The sequence below is a fragment of the Ascochyta rabiei genome, chromosome 3 (assembly GCF_004011695.2).
Source record: "Ascochyta rabiei chromosome 3, complete sequence".
Classification (NCBI taxonomy): Eukaryota; Fungi; Ascomycota; class Dothideomycetes; order Pleosporales; family Didymellaceae; genus Ascochyta; species Ascochyta rabiei.
The window spans coordinates 1,627,728-1,644,443 of NC_082407.1; the positions used below are offsets into that span (position 1 = coordinate 1,627,728).

Consider the following 16,716-nt stretch of genomic DNA (forward strand, 5'->3'; position numbering starts at 1 on the left):
GCCATTGCCAACTCTGTACGACACCATGTCGGATGATGATGACTATGGCGACGGATACGATGACACAGAATTCCTAAACGCAGCTACTCAGGTCGAAGTTGAGAAGGAAAACACGCCTGCATTCCGGCCATCGCCACGACCAACCAAACGCCGCAAAGTCAGCCAAGCATGTGAGAAAGCCAAGCCCATTCCATCCAGGAAGACACCGGTTCGACGACGGCAACCTTTCGCAGCATCATCTAATCACGACGAATCCGATGTCGCAGCGGACAATGAGTCATTTGGTGTAAATGGCAAAGATGATTCGCCTGCGACAAGTGAAGAGCCACAAGAAAAACAGCCTTCTAGTCGTAAGAAAAGGGCTGCGTCCAAACAACAAAACGATGTTGTTGATGAGGATGAGGATGCATCGCCTGCAAGAACAACAATTGCCCAGAAGAGGCGAGACCGCATACATATACCGACAACGGAACTGGACATGACAGACATCTTCTTCACCCAACCGCCACAAGAGCATTCTCCACCGTGGAAGCCTAGAGGTGCAATATGGGCAAAGCCGACCAGCATCGGAGTACACAAACCTTTGGCAGAGCCTACGAAATGGACTGGGTTGGATGCAATGAAGACAATGGCTTTGCCTGGGAGGCAGTCAATCTCATCGCGACCTAAGGCAATAACTCCAGTCGCTGTGGACGAGCCCGAATCGCCTATTGAGGACGACCGAATTCTTCAGTCGCCTTCGATAATTGGCGCACAAGTGGCCTACGACTACGCGCAAGATCTGGCCGATCTACCATCTGACGCCTTCTCATCGTCAACAGCTTCACCGCAAAAGCAGGACGACGATGGCGATATTATCATGCTAGCAGAGAGTCGAAAGAGGATAGCGCCACCTCAGGGCAGCCTACGACAGACCACCTTGTTTGGGCGGCAGGGTGCTAGTGGTCAGATCCCGCCATCACAGGCGAACAAGCGTTACAACTTTATTGTTGATCAGAGACAAGAACCTCCGACGCATCACAAGCTGGATCACGAAGCCTTGAAAACTTGGGTATATCCAACAAATCTTGGGACAATTCGAGACTACCAGTTCAACATCGTTCAGCGAGGATTGTTCCACAACCTTCTCGTTGCCCTGCCGACTGGTCTTGGAAAGACTTTCATCGCAGCGACGATCATGCTAAATTGGTATCGGTGGACAACAGAGTCACAGATTGTGTTTGTTGCGCCTACGAAACCGCTCGTTTCCCAACAGGTTGGAGCCTGCTTTGGAATTGCTGGTATACCCCGTTCAGCTACGACCATGCTTACAGGAGGCATCCAACCAGGGCTCAGATCGGAGGAGTGGAAGAGCAAACGAGTATTTTTCATGACTCCCCAGACATTGCTGAACGACCTGAAAAACGGGTATGCCGATCCGAAAAAGATTGTCCTACTTGTAGTTGACGAGGCGCATCGAGCAACTGGGTCCTATGCGTATGTGGAAGTAGTGAGCTTTTTGAGACGCTTTAACCAAAGCTTTCGTGTCTTGGCTCTTACAGCTACACCGGGCGCGGACGTCGAGTCGGTTCAGAAGGTTATCGACGGGCTGGACATCTCGAGAGTTGAAATTCGAACAGAAAACTCGATGGACATCTGCAACTATGTACATCAGCGCACAGTTGAAAAGCGCGTCTTCCAGAACAGCGATGAGATGGAGATGTGCATGGACTTGTACAGCCAAGCTCTACAGCCATTAGTCAATCAAGTGGCTGGATTGGGTGCATACTGGAGTAACGACCCTCGAACTTTAACTCCTTTTGGTTGTACGCAAGCAGCAAGCAAGTGGACGAACGAAGCGGGACGCCATGCCAACCCAGGCGTGAAGAACATGGTCCGCACTATTTTGACTCTACTAGCTTCTATTGCCCACGGAATGGATTTGCTCAAGTTTCATGGTATGGCACCGTTCTACACCAAACTGAAAGACTTTAGAGACGATAGCCATAAAACGAAGTCAAAGTATAGGAAGCAAGTTCTCGACAGCGACGCATTCAAGAAGCTCATGGCGCGGCTGGACACTTGGGTCAACGACGAGAATTTCGCCGGCCACCCCAAACTCGAGTATGTGCAAGAGTGCATTTTGGAGCACTTTGTCAACGCAGGCGAAGGGCCAAACGCTTCTCAAACCAGGATTATGGTGTTTGCTCACTTCCGTGACAGCGCCGAGGAGATCGTTCGCATACTCAAGAAACACGAGCCCATGATTCGGCCCCGTGTATTTGTTGGGCAGTCAACAGCAAAAAACTCCGAAGGCATGAATCAGAAGGAGCAACTGGAAGTCATCGACAAGTTCAAGGCGGGCACCTTTAACACTCTTATCGCCACCTCCATTGGTGAAGAAGGTCTGGATATTGGCGAAGTTGATCTCATCATTTGTTACGATTCAAAAGCATCGCCAATCCGCATGTTGCAAAGGATGGGACGTACTGGTCGCAAGCGTGAAGGAAAGATTATCATGCTTCAAATGCAGGGCAAAGAAGAAAATGACGCGAACAAGGCGAAGGACAGTTATGAAAAGATGCAAGAGCTTATTGCCAATGGGTCACACTTCACCTTCCACGACGAAATCTCGCGACGGATTGTACCATCCGACGTCAAACCTGTTGTTGATCGCCGAGCTATCGAGATACCTCCGGAGAACTCGCAGCAGGGTTGGCTGCCAGAGCCAAAGAAGAGTGGTCGAACGAAGAAGCCACCCAAGAAGTTCCACATGCCGGATGGGGTGCTGACCGGTTTCGTCACCGCGGGGTGCATGGGTGAAGAGATCGTCCCGAAAGGACGCGGTAAGAAAGCGCCAGCCATCATGTACCCTAGCGAGGAGGTGCTCGAAGTGCCGTCGCTCGAGTTAGTCTTACTGGATGGATCGGCGACAAACGATCTAGAAAGACGCTTCCAAACCGTTTACGACGACGATGATGCCCCAATGGTCGGCGCTCTAGACCTTAGCCAGCATGCAGATCATCAACGGACCTTGACCCACACAGAGCTTTTGTCAAGACCTGGGCAGAAGACACGGAACTTTGTTTCAACTATGCAGCGAATACATGCCATGAACAGCGACCGTATAGAATTGTTCAAGCGAAATCTCCACCACTCTGACTACGAGTCAGACTGTGTAGGCGATGATGTTCTCACAGCAAACACAGACTTGCGACCCCTCATATGCGAAGACATGTGGGCTGAAGACGGCCCTACGTCGGAAGAACTCACCACGACAAAAGCAAAGCCTAAAGCCAAGTCAAAGGCACCGCCTAAGCCCAAGGCCAAATCAGTGCCTAAACCGAAGACGAAGGCACCGCGAGAAACGCCAGCTCCTCGCGGCCGCCCACGTAAGGAAACTGCCGCCACCGCTGCTGCAGTGGAGACGCCGATCCGTCCGCCAAAAGCAAAAAGCCAGACACCAAGGACAAGGACACCCAACTGGAAGGTGTCGGCTCTGGCAGGAGAAGGCGAAGAATCATCTCCACCACCCACGGACCCGCGGTTCTGTGTTGCCTCCCAGGCTGATACAATAGGCTCGGATGATACCAATGACGGCGAAGAGGAGGATCCATCGCTTTGGAAGTTAGACTCTGAGCTGAACAGTTTTATCGTCGATGGGACAGTTGAAGAGGAGGACGAAGTTCCAGCATCAAGCCTCCCTGGTCTTGACTTCAACGGTCTTGGAAAAGCTACCCAGGCAATGATTAGATCCGCCACTAAGCCTAAGAGGTCTGTAAAAGCTGAGAAGCTGTTCACGAGCGACATCACAGACGACGATGCAGTGGTGAGTAGTGATAGTGATGACGATGCACCATTGGTCAAGCTAGGCGGAGATGCGAACGGAAAGCTAGCTTTCGTCGTAGCCTCCGACTCAGAAGAGGAGTCTGCTCCTGTTGTGCCAAGGAAGAGAGCGCGCAGAGTCATTGACGACGATGAAGATGACGAATGAAGCTCACATGCATATGGAATAAGATACGTCTTATAGCGTCGCTAGCTTCATAGTCACATATAATTCAAACAAAACTTCGTCTGTCTTGACACAATCCTTCTAGTGAAGCTTAATCAAATTGCTTCCAGTATTCAGGCTCAAAGCCCTCGATTTGTTGTGTGTATTGTCCCCCAGCTTTGACCCATCCCTTGATGCCACCACCCAAGGTCAAGGACTGTATCTGACCGTCGCACTTTTCAGCAATGTGATCTGCGAACCAGCCGGAGCAGCGCGGACCTCTCCCGTTTGACGAGCCTGTCGTGTTTCAGCCACTGTCCAACCATTCGCTGACCGTGAATACTGTGGCGGTACTCGAGGCGACGTGATATGTGCTCACGCCACTCACAGGCCACTTGGTTGGACCGTTCGCCCTGATAGCGCGCAGAGGACCGTGAAGCCCTTACAAAAGAAAATGGACACTGATACTCACCACAGTAGAAGGCGACCTTCTTCACTCCGGCCCGTTTGCATAAGTCGAACAGCACCGCTCGGTTCATATAGAAGCTGTGCGCAGGTATGTTCAGGCTTCCCCTAATTGTGCCACCTTCGTAATCTGTCCGACGCACATCCACAAGCAGCAAGTCGCCAGATGAGAGTGCTGACAGGACTTCCTCACGTGTGATGGTGGGTGCTGTGACACGAGGTGCGGGAAAGGCGTCGTGCCAATTTGGTTTGGGGGCGTCCGTCATTGCAATGCGTTACAATTCAAGGGTTGTCAGGTTGATGCCGGTTTTCAGTCTTCGCAACAGTGCACAGAAGTTCCCCTCCAGAGAGACATTCAACGATGTCGGTCCGCGGACTGTTGAGGTTGAGGCTCAGCCCTACGCCCCGCTAGTGCAGGGCTCAGCAACTTCTCCCCCCTGCACCGCCACAACAGCGAATGGCCACCGTTGCGAGTTCCGCATGTGGTCCGATGAACGTGTGATTACAACGCCGGTCCGGCAGTGTTATTAATTCAATCTGCAGTCAGTCTGTCCTTTGAGCAGCTGGGTGCCTGTCGCTTGGTCCTGCACTTTATATACCCACGCCCTGTCCTTCATTTACGCAGATCATCCGTTTCGACTTGGGCTTCCTATTACGACCACCGCCGCTGCCAGTGCTCCTGCCATTCGTGTCAACGGCGTTTCATTGCACTCTGGCCTCTTGTCATACCCCGCACCAATATCCGGCTGCTAATATTCCGGCGGCCCTTTAATTGTAAGTATACCCAGGGTCGCGAGGCGCAACGTTTCCGCCGCTTTGGACGCTCGCACTGCAGACGTTTGCTGACCGGAGGACTATAGTAGCACGCTTTGGCCTGTAGACAAAGATGCACACAGCATCGCAGGTGTTCTACCTGGCAGTCTTCTCGCTGCTAGGTGGCTCACACGCTGTCAGTCACGCCACGTCTACAACGTCCAAATCTCCACCTCCAAACGTCTGCAATGTAAGCAAGAAAGCGCCGTCTCCTCCCCCCTCTGGCACCCATGGCGACGAAACTAAAAGCACTTTCCAGTTGGAGCCCGGCGCAATCGTATCAGACGCCTGCGCAAGCTACAGCACCCTCGAACAGCTGAATGAAGCCATACATCCCTACCTCCACTCGATTACACAAGACACTGACTTCTTTTCGCACTACCGCCTGAGCTTGTACAGCAAGAAATGTCCCTTCTGGGACGACGAGAATGGGATATGTGGGAATGTGGCATGTGCGGTGAACACATTGGATAACGAGGAGGACATACCGCTGGTCTGGCGCGCGAAAGAGCTGGGCAAGCTAGAAGGGCCTACAGCGCATCACCCTGGCAAGAAAGAGCAGAAAGAAGAGAGAAAGAGGCCGCTGCACGGAAGTCTGGGCGAGAACGTCGACGAAAGCTGTGTAGTCGAGTACGACGACGAGTGCGACGAGCGCGACTATTGCGTACCGGACGATGCCTTCGCCCCGGCAAAAGGAGACTACGTGTCGCTTGTGGACAACCCGGAGCGCTTCACTGGATATGCCGGAGTGGGTGCCCAGCAGGTTTGGGAAGCCATCTACCGCGAGAACTGCTTCAGCAAGCCGCCGAAGGTGGCCTCTGGACAGTCGACTGGTCGCTCTGCGCCGCTTGGGGGCTCACCGTTTGGCGGTTTCGGGAACCAGCAGCAGATGTTGGCGGCAAATCAACTGCGGAACGCCATGAAAGAGGGCGGTCTTCAGCAGAAGGTCCAGTCTGCCATCGCTCACGGAACGGCTGTTGCGCGTCTCGACCCTGTCGAGTTTGACGACACCTGCTTGGAGAAGCGTGTGTTCCATCGCGTCATCTCTGGTATGCACGCGTCCATCTCAACGCATCTGTGCTGGGACTACTTGAACCAGACGACTGGTCAATGGGGACCAAACCTCGCCTGTTACGAGCAGCGACTTCATAACTATCCTGAACGCATTTCCAACATCTACTTCAACTACGCGCTTGTAATGCGCGCGGTCGGAAAGATCAAGCAACACATCCAGGACTACTCTTTCTGTTCCGAAGACCCCGAACAGGATCTGCGTACGAAGAATTCGGTTTTGCGTCTGGCGTCTGCGCTCCCTTCAGGCCCCGAGATTTTTGATGAAACAGTCATGTTCCAGGACCCCGGCACAGTCGTCTTGAAGGAGGACTTCCGCAACCGCTTTAGGAACGTGAGCAGGATTATGGATTGTGTTGGCTGCGATAAGTGCCGCCTTTGGGGCAAACTGCAGACGAACGGCTACGGCACAGCTCTCAAGGTCCTATTCGAATTCGACGAGCAAGATTCTTCCCAAGACCCACCGCTACGCCGTACTGAGCTTGTTGCGCTGGTTAACACCATGGACCGTCTCTCTCACTCTCTCTCGGCGATCAAGGAATTCCGTCGTATGATTGACGAGCGTGAAGGTGTCCCTGAGGCCGCTGTGCCTACACCCCAAGAGCCATCTCAGGGCGTCCTCAAGACAAAGCTCGCGCTCGAGGAAAAGAAAGAACCAGAGACCAGGTACACAGAGGATGGTCTTCCTGATTTCAACCGTGACTGGGACGCAAGCAATATGACAGCTTGGCAAGAGGCGGTGGCAGAGTATCAGCTGATAGTGCGTGTCTTCAAATACGTGCTATGGCAATGGTACTACATGCCGCAGAAGTTGTAAGTCACGCGCTCTTTAAGGACTGTATGTTGGAAATGTAATGCTAACACGGCTGCAGTGGCAGAATCGCAGTCCTTGAGGCCAAGCGCCTGTACGACTGGTGGTCAGGCATGGTGCCTAGCGAGAGGAGTTGGGAAATCCGTATCCCCAGAAGAGAAGAGCTGTAAGGCGTCAGCTAGATTCAGAGTCGGTTTTAGATTCACGGATATCTTGCGTGGCATAGTTTGTGCGTTCATTTTGGCATAGCATGGGCGTTTGGACAAAGCGCATAGGCATTAGATTCTGCTTCTGATATATATTTTGGGCCGCTTGGTCTTCACCAACATTGACACACATGATATCTATTTCACGCGCTCCACGCCTTTCGCGGGTCCATCACATGCTTCACCACGCATCAGCCATTGTGTTCAGCTTGGTGTGTACGTCACCACGGCCGGCGCCCCTCCGTCGGCCTTTCTTCGTCAGCGGGATAGTCTTGCAAATTTTCTTATCTCCGCTATCAACGCCTTCCCCAATTCATGGCTCGTACAACACACAAGACTCTTGGGATCCTGTTAAGCTCAACGCCTGCTTTCCACAGTTGCCGCAAGTGGCAGGATCGCAGACTTCCAAGCCCGGCGCCTGCTTTCGACAGTTGCCCCGTATAGGCAAGTTTGGAGATGGGAGATGCATGGTAAGAGCTTCTGCAGAGAATTTTAGGTCAGGGTGACGTGTTAGTTTCTTGGAAGTTTCAGGCACAAGCTCAACGCCTGCTTTCTGCACTTGCTGCTTTGGGTAGGTTTGGGATATTTGACGATCTGTTGCTGGTGTTGCTTGCTTGGGCTGGAGAGCTTGGCTTGAAAATATCAGTGTTGGCAGGAGCGCTCGATGTACTTCCGAGCTGTTGCTGTAACGGTGAGATGCAAACAACAGAGAAAAAGCCTACGGAGCAGCAGGGATCAGTCAATGTAGAGTCCCTGCAGTCTTGCAGAATTTTACAAAATTACGGCGGTTCCTTCGGAAATTGCATAACATGTCAGTTTGCGCTGAAAGCTTCAAAGAAAGGTTGTCTGGGGCGTTGAGGTTAGAACTCGAATACTTTGTTCAGGTGAGCGCAGACGTAAGGCTGTCAAGCAGTTGAAATCATTGTTCACTCTCCTCTCGGCCAAAGTGGTTAAGGTTAAGGTTTGAGTTGCAAGGAAGCTCAGCGCCTGTTTTTGATGGTTGCCGCATTAGGGAGTTTGATAAGGTTACAAGCTCGACGCCTATATTCGACAGAATGCTAACAACTTGCCACATACGGCAGTTCTTATGAGGGACATCACAGCAAGTGCGTTGTGACCTAATCGTTTGCAGCGATGGGGACAGAAACACGGTCGCCGGTGGCTGCTTCCTTTGTCCTTCTACAATGCAGAACGCTGTCGTACAGGTGGGCGGGCGGGATGATTCCGTCAGGGCGCGGGGTGCGCCGAAGGGCGTTGCAGTGGGACCATCAACCTTCACTATACCCTCAAATCATTGCTTTGGACTACAAGACGGAGGGGGCTCTCTACCGTTCTTAGGCTTCGTCGTTGTAGTACACTTTTGACGGCAGGTCATAGGTTGGATACTGCCTGCCATGTAGGTCACTACTAATTTTGGCCCCCACGAGGTCAGCGTCCAGTTCTGCAGCCCGTCAGCCGTTCTTCACAATCGTTCTCGTGCTCCTTCTCAACCCTTCAAATCATCTACAAAGGTGCATAATTCATGATTCTGGTGCTTGACATTTCCTTACGATGAAGCTGTGCGAGTACTGCATCACGAATGTCCTTGAGAGCAAGGTGTCTTGGGACTATCACAACCACTCCTACGATGCTCTTACGCCGTCGTCAAAGTATCGCTGCCTATTCTGCTCGACACTTCGACAAGACATCAGGAGGGTCGCACCGTGGTTGAGAGAGTCTGATTATGCAGATGCATGGCCGGTTTATCGCTGGAGCATGAGAAGCCTAGCGAGGATACGAGAAAGCCTGGAGACAATAGTCGTGACCTTCCGGTACGTGCCACCTAAGAAAAGGCCAGGTGGAAGTTCAAGTGAGGAGGAAGCAAACATCGCGCTTCCAACAAGGACATTTTTTCTTTTCCCAGACAAAGGTACGCATGCCATCCCTTGTGAGATGGAACTTGACCTGGAGAGATTTACACACATTTCCCAGTTAGCTACTGATTTGGCATTAGAGCTCCAGCCACTGCCGACCGCAGAGAAGCTTGGAAACACAACAAATCCAGCTATAAATGGTGGCTACCAAATCCGATCATGGGTCGAGAATTGCGACAAATCACATACAGACTGTATGAGACGGAGGAAGGCCACCCCCAGGACCTCACGCTTCATACCAACCCGTTTGCTCGACATTAGCGGCCTACCTGAATCGCCAATTCGAGTGATCGAAACAGCCACAACAACCGTACAGGGTCCGTACTGTTCCCTCTCGCACTGCTGGGGAAAGCCCGATTTTGTCCAACTGCGCGATAACAACAGAAAGTCGTTCATGACCGACGGCGTGCCGTGGAACCTCTTCACCAAAAATTTCAAACAGGCAGTCGAGGTTGCTCGCTTCCTTGACGTGGGATACATTTGGATCGACAGCTTATGTATTATCCAAGGTAGCGCAGAAGACTGGGTGCAGGAAGCGAGCCGGATGCATTTGGTCTACAGGAATAGCTATTGTAACATAGCGATTGCAGACTCGGTCGGCCAGTATGGAGGTGCTTTCCGTACACGTGAACCTACAGATGTTTCGCCAGTATTGTATCAGTCCAGCCAAGACTCACCAATGTTTGCTGGAAAGGCTTGGAGGGCTGTACCTGAGGACCTTTGGGCCCGCGAGCTACTTCAATCAAGTCTTTACACCCGCGGATGGGTGTTCCAAGGTATCTTCCAATTCTCAAGTGTCTGCAACATGCTTATTCAATAACAGAACGAATGTTGTCGCCGCGAATACTCCACTTTGCTAGGAACCAGGTGTTTTGGGATTGTCCATCTCTGAGTGCGTGTGAGGCGCTGCCAGCCGGCTTACCACGGTCAATGGACATCACGGCGGGACCTGACAGACACTGGAGAGGCAGATTACAAGAGCCTGGAGAAAGCCGTGATCTTGCCGGACCGAACGATCAACCACTATCAGTGTACTGGCAAACCGCCGTACGGAATTACACAAGCTGTAATTTGACACAACGCTCAGACAAGCTCATCGCGCTGTGGGGGGTTGCAAAATTGATTAAGGACGCAATGGGCGTGGAATATGGCGAGGGCCTCTGGGAAGACAACCTCGAAGATCAATTGACATGGCGGGTCGCAGAATGCAGACTAAAGGAGCGTCCTGTCACTGAGAAACGAAAAATTCCCTCATGGTCCTGGGCCTCGATGGATGGCGAGATCATAATCGCTGACAGACTATCCGACAAGAAACACTGGACAGTATGTGACCACAATGGTCGTCCCCTGGAGCTTGATCTGGTTGGAGTCAAGCGCTACGCGCGAGTGTTGCAATCAGCATCTGGCGAAACAGCGCACTTTCTGCAGCATCGTGTGCAGAGCGATAGTGTGTTGGAGGTCAAAAGTCCGAAGCACAATATTCGAAAGGAGAGATCCGGCCACCAGAGTGGAGATCATGTCGGCAAAGAAAAACTCCTCAAGGTCGTCGATGAGAACGCCGAGCCGATCCTTCACAATGCCTCGATTGCGATCCAAGGACATGTTGGTTGCGGAATGCTTGAATTTGATGAGGTCAAGAAAGTCTGGCTCCTTCATCTTCACGACGCAAGCGATCTCGACATCGAGGCCTATCCAGACACAATACCGGGCTCTAGAGGACTACAGCACCACTCCAGGTTTGTGGTGTTATCAGCCAAGAAGGTAGTCCAACCAAAATCAGAGGTGGCTAGCCCTCTATTTGAGACACGCCATCTCAGCGAAGACGCCGAGATTGAAGGACGCGGCATTCTCTTGAGAGCTGTTGGGGAAAATGACAAAGAATATCATTTTCAAAGAACTGGGGCCTTCCGCTTCCGTGTCGCAAACGAACAAACGTTCCGTCTACTCTTGGTTTCGGCTGGTGGGCAGAACCTCCCCCCCAAAAAGTACAACGCTGGAAGGGGGTTGAAGTTTTGGCTGGACTGACATTGCTGAATGATGCTCTAAACAGCGTTTACTAGTTTTGAGGTGTCATAAGAGATAATCACAATTCACATCGTGCTACTGATTCACTGGTGTAATCTTTAGATCTGCTGAGCTATGTTTCTTGAAACCCACTATGAGGATGTAAACAAAAACCTTGGGTCCTGGGGTAGTAGTAGTTTCCCACTAATCTAAAGGCTTCCTGTTCCTGGACTGTACCGTTGAAATACCTCCGTTTTTGAGTACACCGGAAGCTGCTGGCGATTTTAGCGATTTTGTGGGCGTCATCATAGTCCATGTAAAATCACATTGTTCGTGAGTTCACAAGCGATTATAGGTATAGCGTTTATACGAGGAACATATACTGCTGGAGACTATGCTACATGCTATAACCTAGGAGCAACCGGGTCGTACGCACACCCAAGCGCCCGAGTGCCTGTAGTGGGACGGCAGTAACCAGAAGATAGTTTCTCCTGATACTGAGTTCCTGCTTCGTTATTATAAATGGATTTCGTTTCTCCGCTAGGAAAGTCGAGTAGACATGATCCGAAACAGGTGGCGCTTCCTTTTCTGTTCGTGCATTCCGGAAGACATCTGTCGACACGTATAGTCTTTCCCTCACGAGAACAATAGACCTCTATATTCCTGCAGATCGACCCTGCGTCCTGGCAACCAAGGCCACCGGTGGTCTTGATACAGCGTGGGAATGGGGTGGCGCCACGTGTGCCAACTCTTCCGACATCACTGTGAAGTCCGTCGTCTGGATCCTCATCCCACTTCGCTTGCTTAGCCAGAGAGGTATTCGGGCTGAGTATAGGAGCCTGTGCACCAACCTTCGGCGGTGCAGTCGGATTGGTGTTGTTGGTCTTTGAAAAGCCAGTTGATCCCTCCACGCAGAGGGAAGAGTCCACAAAGGCTGCGGCAGAGACATCGTGCCATAGACGCGTCATGTTGTAGATGTTCGCTAGGGTGTAGTAGATGCGGCAGTCCGCAGCCTCGTACTTGAACTGCAACGGAGTCGTGTCACCCTTCCGGACCTGGTCGCGGAGGTTGAACTGAGCGTATTTGATGAAAATGGAAGAATCCCTCACTTCAGGCACCGTCGCATTCACATTCGTGCTGACTTGCTCGTCGAGTTGTCGGGCGGTCAACATATCGTTGTCTAGTGTGTAAGTGTCGTAGGACCTGGCACCGCGATTGCCGCTCGCAGCCTGCATCGGTCCAGTCGCGGGTCGACCTCCAGCCACAATGGTTTTGACTCCGGCCTGAGTCATCATTTCGATGAACAGAGAACATGCGGATGCGCAAAGGCCATCAGTGAGCAGAACAATCTGATCCGGGTTAAACTTGCGCTCCGTGAACGCCCAGTCAGATTTGTCAGGTAGGTACATAACGGGATACCATTGATCGAAAGCTGCCTGATGAAGATGTTAGCTCAATTTGTATATGCCTAAAGTTCCAGGTATGACCAGGAACGGCACTTACTGTATCGAAAGTTGGGTTTGCTAGATCATATCGTTCAAGAAGCGAGAAGGTATCGCCGTTGTCACCAACAGGACCTTGGTATTCTTGCCAGCTACTGAAATTGTTTCCAGTAGCAGCATCGAGTCGATCAGTGATGACCCATTCGTTGGCCGCAGCATCGTATTTGGTGTAACGTTCCGTTTCGTTGGCTTCATTCAAGGAATTCCACCACTCAGTTGTTGCTGAGCCCAACACGTTGGCCAATTCGAAACTGCGTCTTCTGCTCCCAGCAAATGGCGTCAGATCTGGAAAGAATGCCTTGAAACTCGTATAAGCAAGGAACGGAGTACCCCCAGAATTGCGTTGAAGATCAATCACAACCCTGGTAACACCTGCGTCAGAAGCGTTTCCGATGAAGTATGTCACAGCGTCTGCCCAGTTTCCTATTGATTCAGGAATTGCATCGAAGCTCGGCAGGCTCAATACACCGGTGGAGATGTCGTTGTAGAAATAACCGGTGACGAGACCGCTGTGATAGACACCAAGATCGTCTTGTGCGATATTGGGATCTTCGGGAAAGGCGCCGTAACTCGCTTCTGACCAGTTCCCTGGGGCAGCTTGCGGGGTATCAGATGATTCAGAGCTTTCGGATGCTGTTGGCTCATACGAAGCCGGTAGCAGGCCGAGGACGAAGTAGTTGTAGAAGTCGCCACCCGTCGTCAGAGGTCCCGTGGCGTTGGCAGGCTCATTGTAAACCGCCAACCAAATGGTGTCCAAAGATGTGCCGTTCTCGAACGTGAAGATGAGTTTGTCGCCAGGGTAGAAAGTGCCTGAGCCAGAGAACGTGGTGAGTCCACCTTGAATATCAAGTGTGGGATGTGACATTAGGTCGTTCCATTCAGCATGTGGTTCAACATACCCCCATGAGTTGAGTGCAGCGTAGGCTGTAAGAAACTCATTGACTTCAGTACCATTGATTGTGGCGATCGCTGATGGCTTCCAGCCTTCTGATGCATACTCTGGGAGAAGATCATCTGTGATATAGATCTTTGGTGCCTGCTTCCCGTCAATTGAGGCAGACACAACCTCGTAAGGGCTCGCAAATGAAAATGCAGCCAGTACGCCAGCAGTCAACGTGACGTGACCGTCTTTTAGGGCGAGGACAAGGAGTTGAACATCTGCTTCGAAGTTGTACTGGTTGTAATATTCGCCTGCTTCAACCCGTTGTTGTATCCTTCCAAGCTCTGCTACGAAGTCGATCGCTGGTTGCTGATAGCCTTCAGGGGGACTTTTAAGATAAGCTAGAGTGCTCTGAAATTGAAGCGTCTCGTTCCAGTATTTGATAAATCGTGACGCAACCGCGCTATTGAATGGAACACTTGTAAGGCATTCGTACGCATCGCTGGCCGCAAAAAGCTGATAACCTGTTCACGATCAGACACATAGAGGCTAGTAGGGAGACACTCAGGGCTAATATCCTCGACAGAAATGGTTGAGGCAGCACTAGCTTCAAAGCTCTCACGTTCTCACATAAGACAATTGATGGGACGCACCTTCGTTCACAGCTTCAATGATGTCTCCACAGATTGTTGACTGTGCAGGTGCGTTTGCGGTAGGAGACGGTTCCTGTCGGGCGATCTTATGTGGTACCGAACGGGCGAGGCCGAAGGCTGCACAGCCAAGCACCAACAAGCTCTGGAGAAGCATGTTTCTTGCACCACGACTGCAAATGAAGAGCTATCAGGGGCGACGACATCCTGTAAGCTGGGCCTTTTCGCTCATTTAAAGATAATTTCTTTGTGGCTGCAGCTGGCGTCTACACGATGGCCCAATCGAGTTTATAGGGTTTGGGGGCCATTTGAGCCGTTCAGGCACCCGCGCGTAGCTTTACGCCCCCATCTGCCACATCTGGGAGATGACCCGGGCTCAGCTCTCACCAGGCCTAAAAGCTGATTGGCGTCGCAGCTCCACTCACCGGTCACAGTCCAGCCATATATAATCTCTTTCTGATTCAGGTCATCACACCTGATAAAGTGCCCAGGAATAGCCACCACTAAAGACGCGTTACGTTTACCGATCGATCATGGACGATTCAGCTTTGCAGTCGTTCACCAGAAACCCCTCCCCCGACATCTTTGCGGGTGTGTTTGACTGGGTTTTCGATAATGATGTCTTCCGGAGATGGCGCTGTGGACATGGGGCATGGCAATTACATTGTGTTGGGGGGCCTGGCTCTGGAAAAGTAAGCTTAGTACATGCGCTCGTCCATACTACAACCCACGAAAAAGCAAGACCTGTTCGTAGCAAGTAACGGTATACGATTACCTATGTGCTTTCAGAGCTCTACGCAACACATCGAATTTATTGAACATGTATTTATGAATAACGTGTTTTATAAGCGAGCGCCGCGTACAAGCGAGCGCCGCACCCCACCAAGTTTGCGCACCTCTCCTATCTCAACGTACAATGGCTCAACGCAGCGCTACTATATTAGCTTCAAATAAAGCAGATATCTAGCTTACTATCTTATCTATTAATTCCTATTAAATACAGAGTAATTATAATACTGCTGTTGTCTATAACGTGTCTGAACGAACAATCCGCCGCTAACGCGCTGGCAAGCCTGCCTAACGCAATTACTAACCTAACTTAAAGAAGTTAACCTAGATAGAAGAGGAGGTAATAGTCTAGTATATACTTAACTTAGACTAACGTAGATTTAGGCCTATATACGCAGCCGTACGTAATATGGCTAATAAGCTACTAGCTGCGCGCAGTGCAGGTCAGGTTAGCGTCTACTGGCTACGCAACTTTATTAAGCGTACTAAGAGTCTTACAACACGTTTCAACTAAGCGTATAATAGGCAGAGAGCCCTCTATAAGGATCTAGTCTTAATTAGCCACTGGTTTAAGCTTGTAGAGCAGACAAAGGCCAGGTACAGCATCTGCAATAATAACGTCTACAACTTTAACAAGGCTGGCTTTATAATGGGCAAGATCACAACTTAGCTTATTGTGACAGGGTTAGAGAGGAGAGGCAGGCCAAAAGCTGTTCAGCCTGGCAATCGCGAGTGGGTGACAGTTATCGCTGCAATTAACGCTGCTGGCTAGACAATCCCACCCTTCCTTATCTTTGCTGGCTAATACCACTTGTCTGCCTAGTACAAGGAGGCAGAGATCCCACGCAACTGGGCGATCGCAGTCAGCAACAACGGCTGGACAACCAACGAGCTTGGAGTTAAGTGGCTGAAGCACTTTATTAAGCATACAGAGGCTTAGGTAGTAGGCGCACGTTGCCTGCTTATTCTTAACAGCCACAAGAGCTACTACTCTCTTAAATTTAAGCAGCTCTGTAAGGAGAATAACATCTACACGCTCTGTATGCCGCCTTACTTATTACACCTGCTGCAGCCTCTTAACGTTAGCTGCTTCTTGCTGTTGAAGCGCGCGTACAGTTGTGAGATTAAGAGCCTAATCTGCCACTACATTAACTACATTACTAAGCTTAAGTTTCTACCAGCGTTTAAGGCAGCCTTTAATTAATTATTTACATTAGCTAACATCTGCTCAGCTTTTTAAGGCGCAGGCCTTGTTCCCCTCTAGCTAGACGCTGTTCTATTAAAGCTAGACGTACAGCTCCGTACACCTTCTCCTGCTGCTCTTACAGAGACCCTCTAGGAGGCTTATATGCTAAGCAACATATATAAGCTTAATACTTAATTAATATTAATATGTAATTATATACATTAGCATAAGAGCTTATTACCTGCCTTAATTATTAAAGCAATTAATCAGCTTAAAAAGGGCGCTGAGGTAATAATGCTCTCTGCTGAGCTAATAAGCGATCAGATCGCCAGCCTTAAGAAGGCTAATAAGGCAGCATTAGAGCAGAAATAACGCAAGAAAAAGCGTATACAGAAGCAAGGAGTCTTAACAAAGGGAGCTAGCAAGGATATACTTGCTTAACGTGAGGCTGATCAG

The 16,716-nt window shown here is 50.7% G+C and overlaps 5 protein-coding genes across 6 annotated transcripts, besides 6 other annotated features; 3 read left to right on the forward strand and 2 right to left on the reverse strand.

The window, feature by feature from the left end:
• Positions 1–25: 25 nt before the first annotated feature.
• EKO05_0002127 (DNA helicase) lies at positions 26–3,973 on the forward strand (the record flags this gene model as incomplete). Its single annotated transcript, XM_038947436.1, has 1 exon — positions 26–3,973. One exon carries the CDS (start codon positions 26–28, stop codon positions 3,971–3,973), a length of 3,948 nt encoding a protein of 1,315 aa, XP_038792799.1.
• A 109-nt stretch (positions 3,974–4,082) lies between these two features.
• Positions 4,083–4,701, reverse strand: EKO05_0002128 (uncharacterized protein; the record flags this gene model as incomplete). Its single annotated transcript, XM_038944064.1, has 2 exons — positions 4,083–4,267; positions 4,443–4,701. 2 exons carry the CDS (start codon positions 4,699–4,701, stop codon positions 4,083–4,085), a joined length of 444 nt encoding a protein of 147 aa, XP_038792800.1.
• Positions 4,702–5,321: 620 nt separating this feature from the next.
• Positions 5,322–7,300, forward strand: EKO05_0002129 (endoplasmic oxidoreductin-1; the record flags this gene model as incomplete). Of its 2 annotated transcripts, XM_059635836.1 has the most annotated exons (3): positions 5,322–5,438; positions 5,508–7,132; positions 7,192–7,300. In XM_059635836.1, the coding sequence occupies 3 exons, from the start codon at positions 5,322–5,324 to the stop codon at positions 7,298–7,300; spliced, it is 1,851 nt and encodes a 616-aa protein (XP_059491819.1). The 2 variants fall into 2 exon arrangements, with proteins under 2 accessions (XP_059491819.1, XP_059491818.1); XM_059635835.1 differs by having other exon boundaries at positions 5,322–7,132.
• A 1,587-nt stretch (positions 7,301–8,887) lies between these two features.
• Positions 8,888–11,274, forward strand: EKO05_0002130 (uncharacterized protein; the record flags this gene model as incomplete). Its single annotated transcript, XM_059635837.1, has 3 exons — positions 8,888–9,245; positions 9,330–10,025; positions 10,073–11,274. 3 exons carry the CDS (start codon positions 8,888–8,890, stop codon positions 11,272–11,274), a joined length of 2,256 nt encoding a protein of 751 aa, XP_059491820.1.
• A 383-nt stretch (positions 11,275–11,657) lies between these two features.
• Positions 11,658–14,442, reverse strand: EKO05_0002131 (uncharacterized protein; the record flags this gene model as incomplete). The annotated part of the gene is made up of 3 exons (XM_038944239.1): positions 11,658–12,689; positions 12,757–14,159; positions 14,289–14,442. The coding sequence occupies 3 exons, from the start codon at positions 14,440–14,442 to the stop codon at positions 11,658–11,660; spliced, it is 2,589 nt and encodes an 862-aa protein (XP_038792802.1).
• Positions 14,443–15,118: 676 nt separating this feature from the next.
• Positions 15,119–16,716: part of a mobile genetic element that runs on past the window's edge.
• Positions 16,019–16,275: a mobile genetic element.
• Positions 16,025–16,188: a mobile genetic element.
• Positions 16,034–16,197: a mobile genetic element.
• Positions 16,034–16,275: a mobile genetic element.
• Positions 16,435–16,473: a tandem repeat.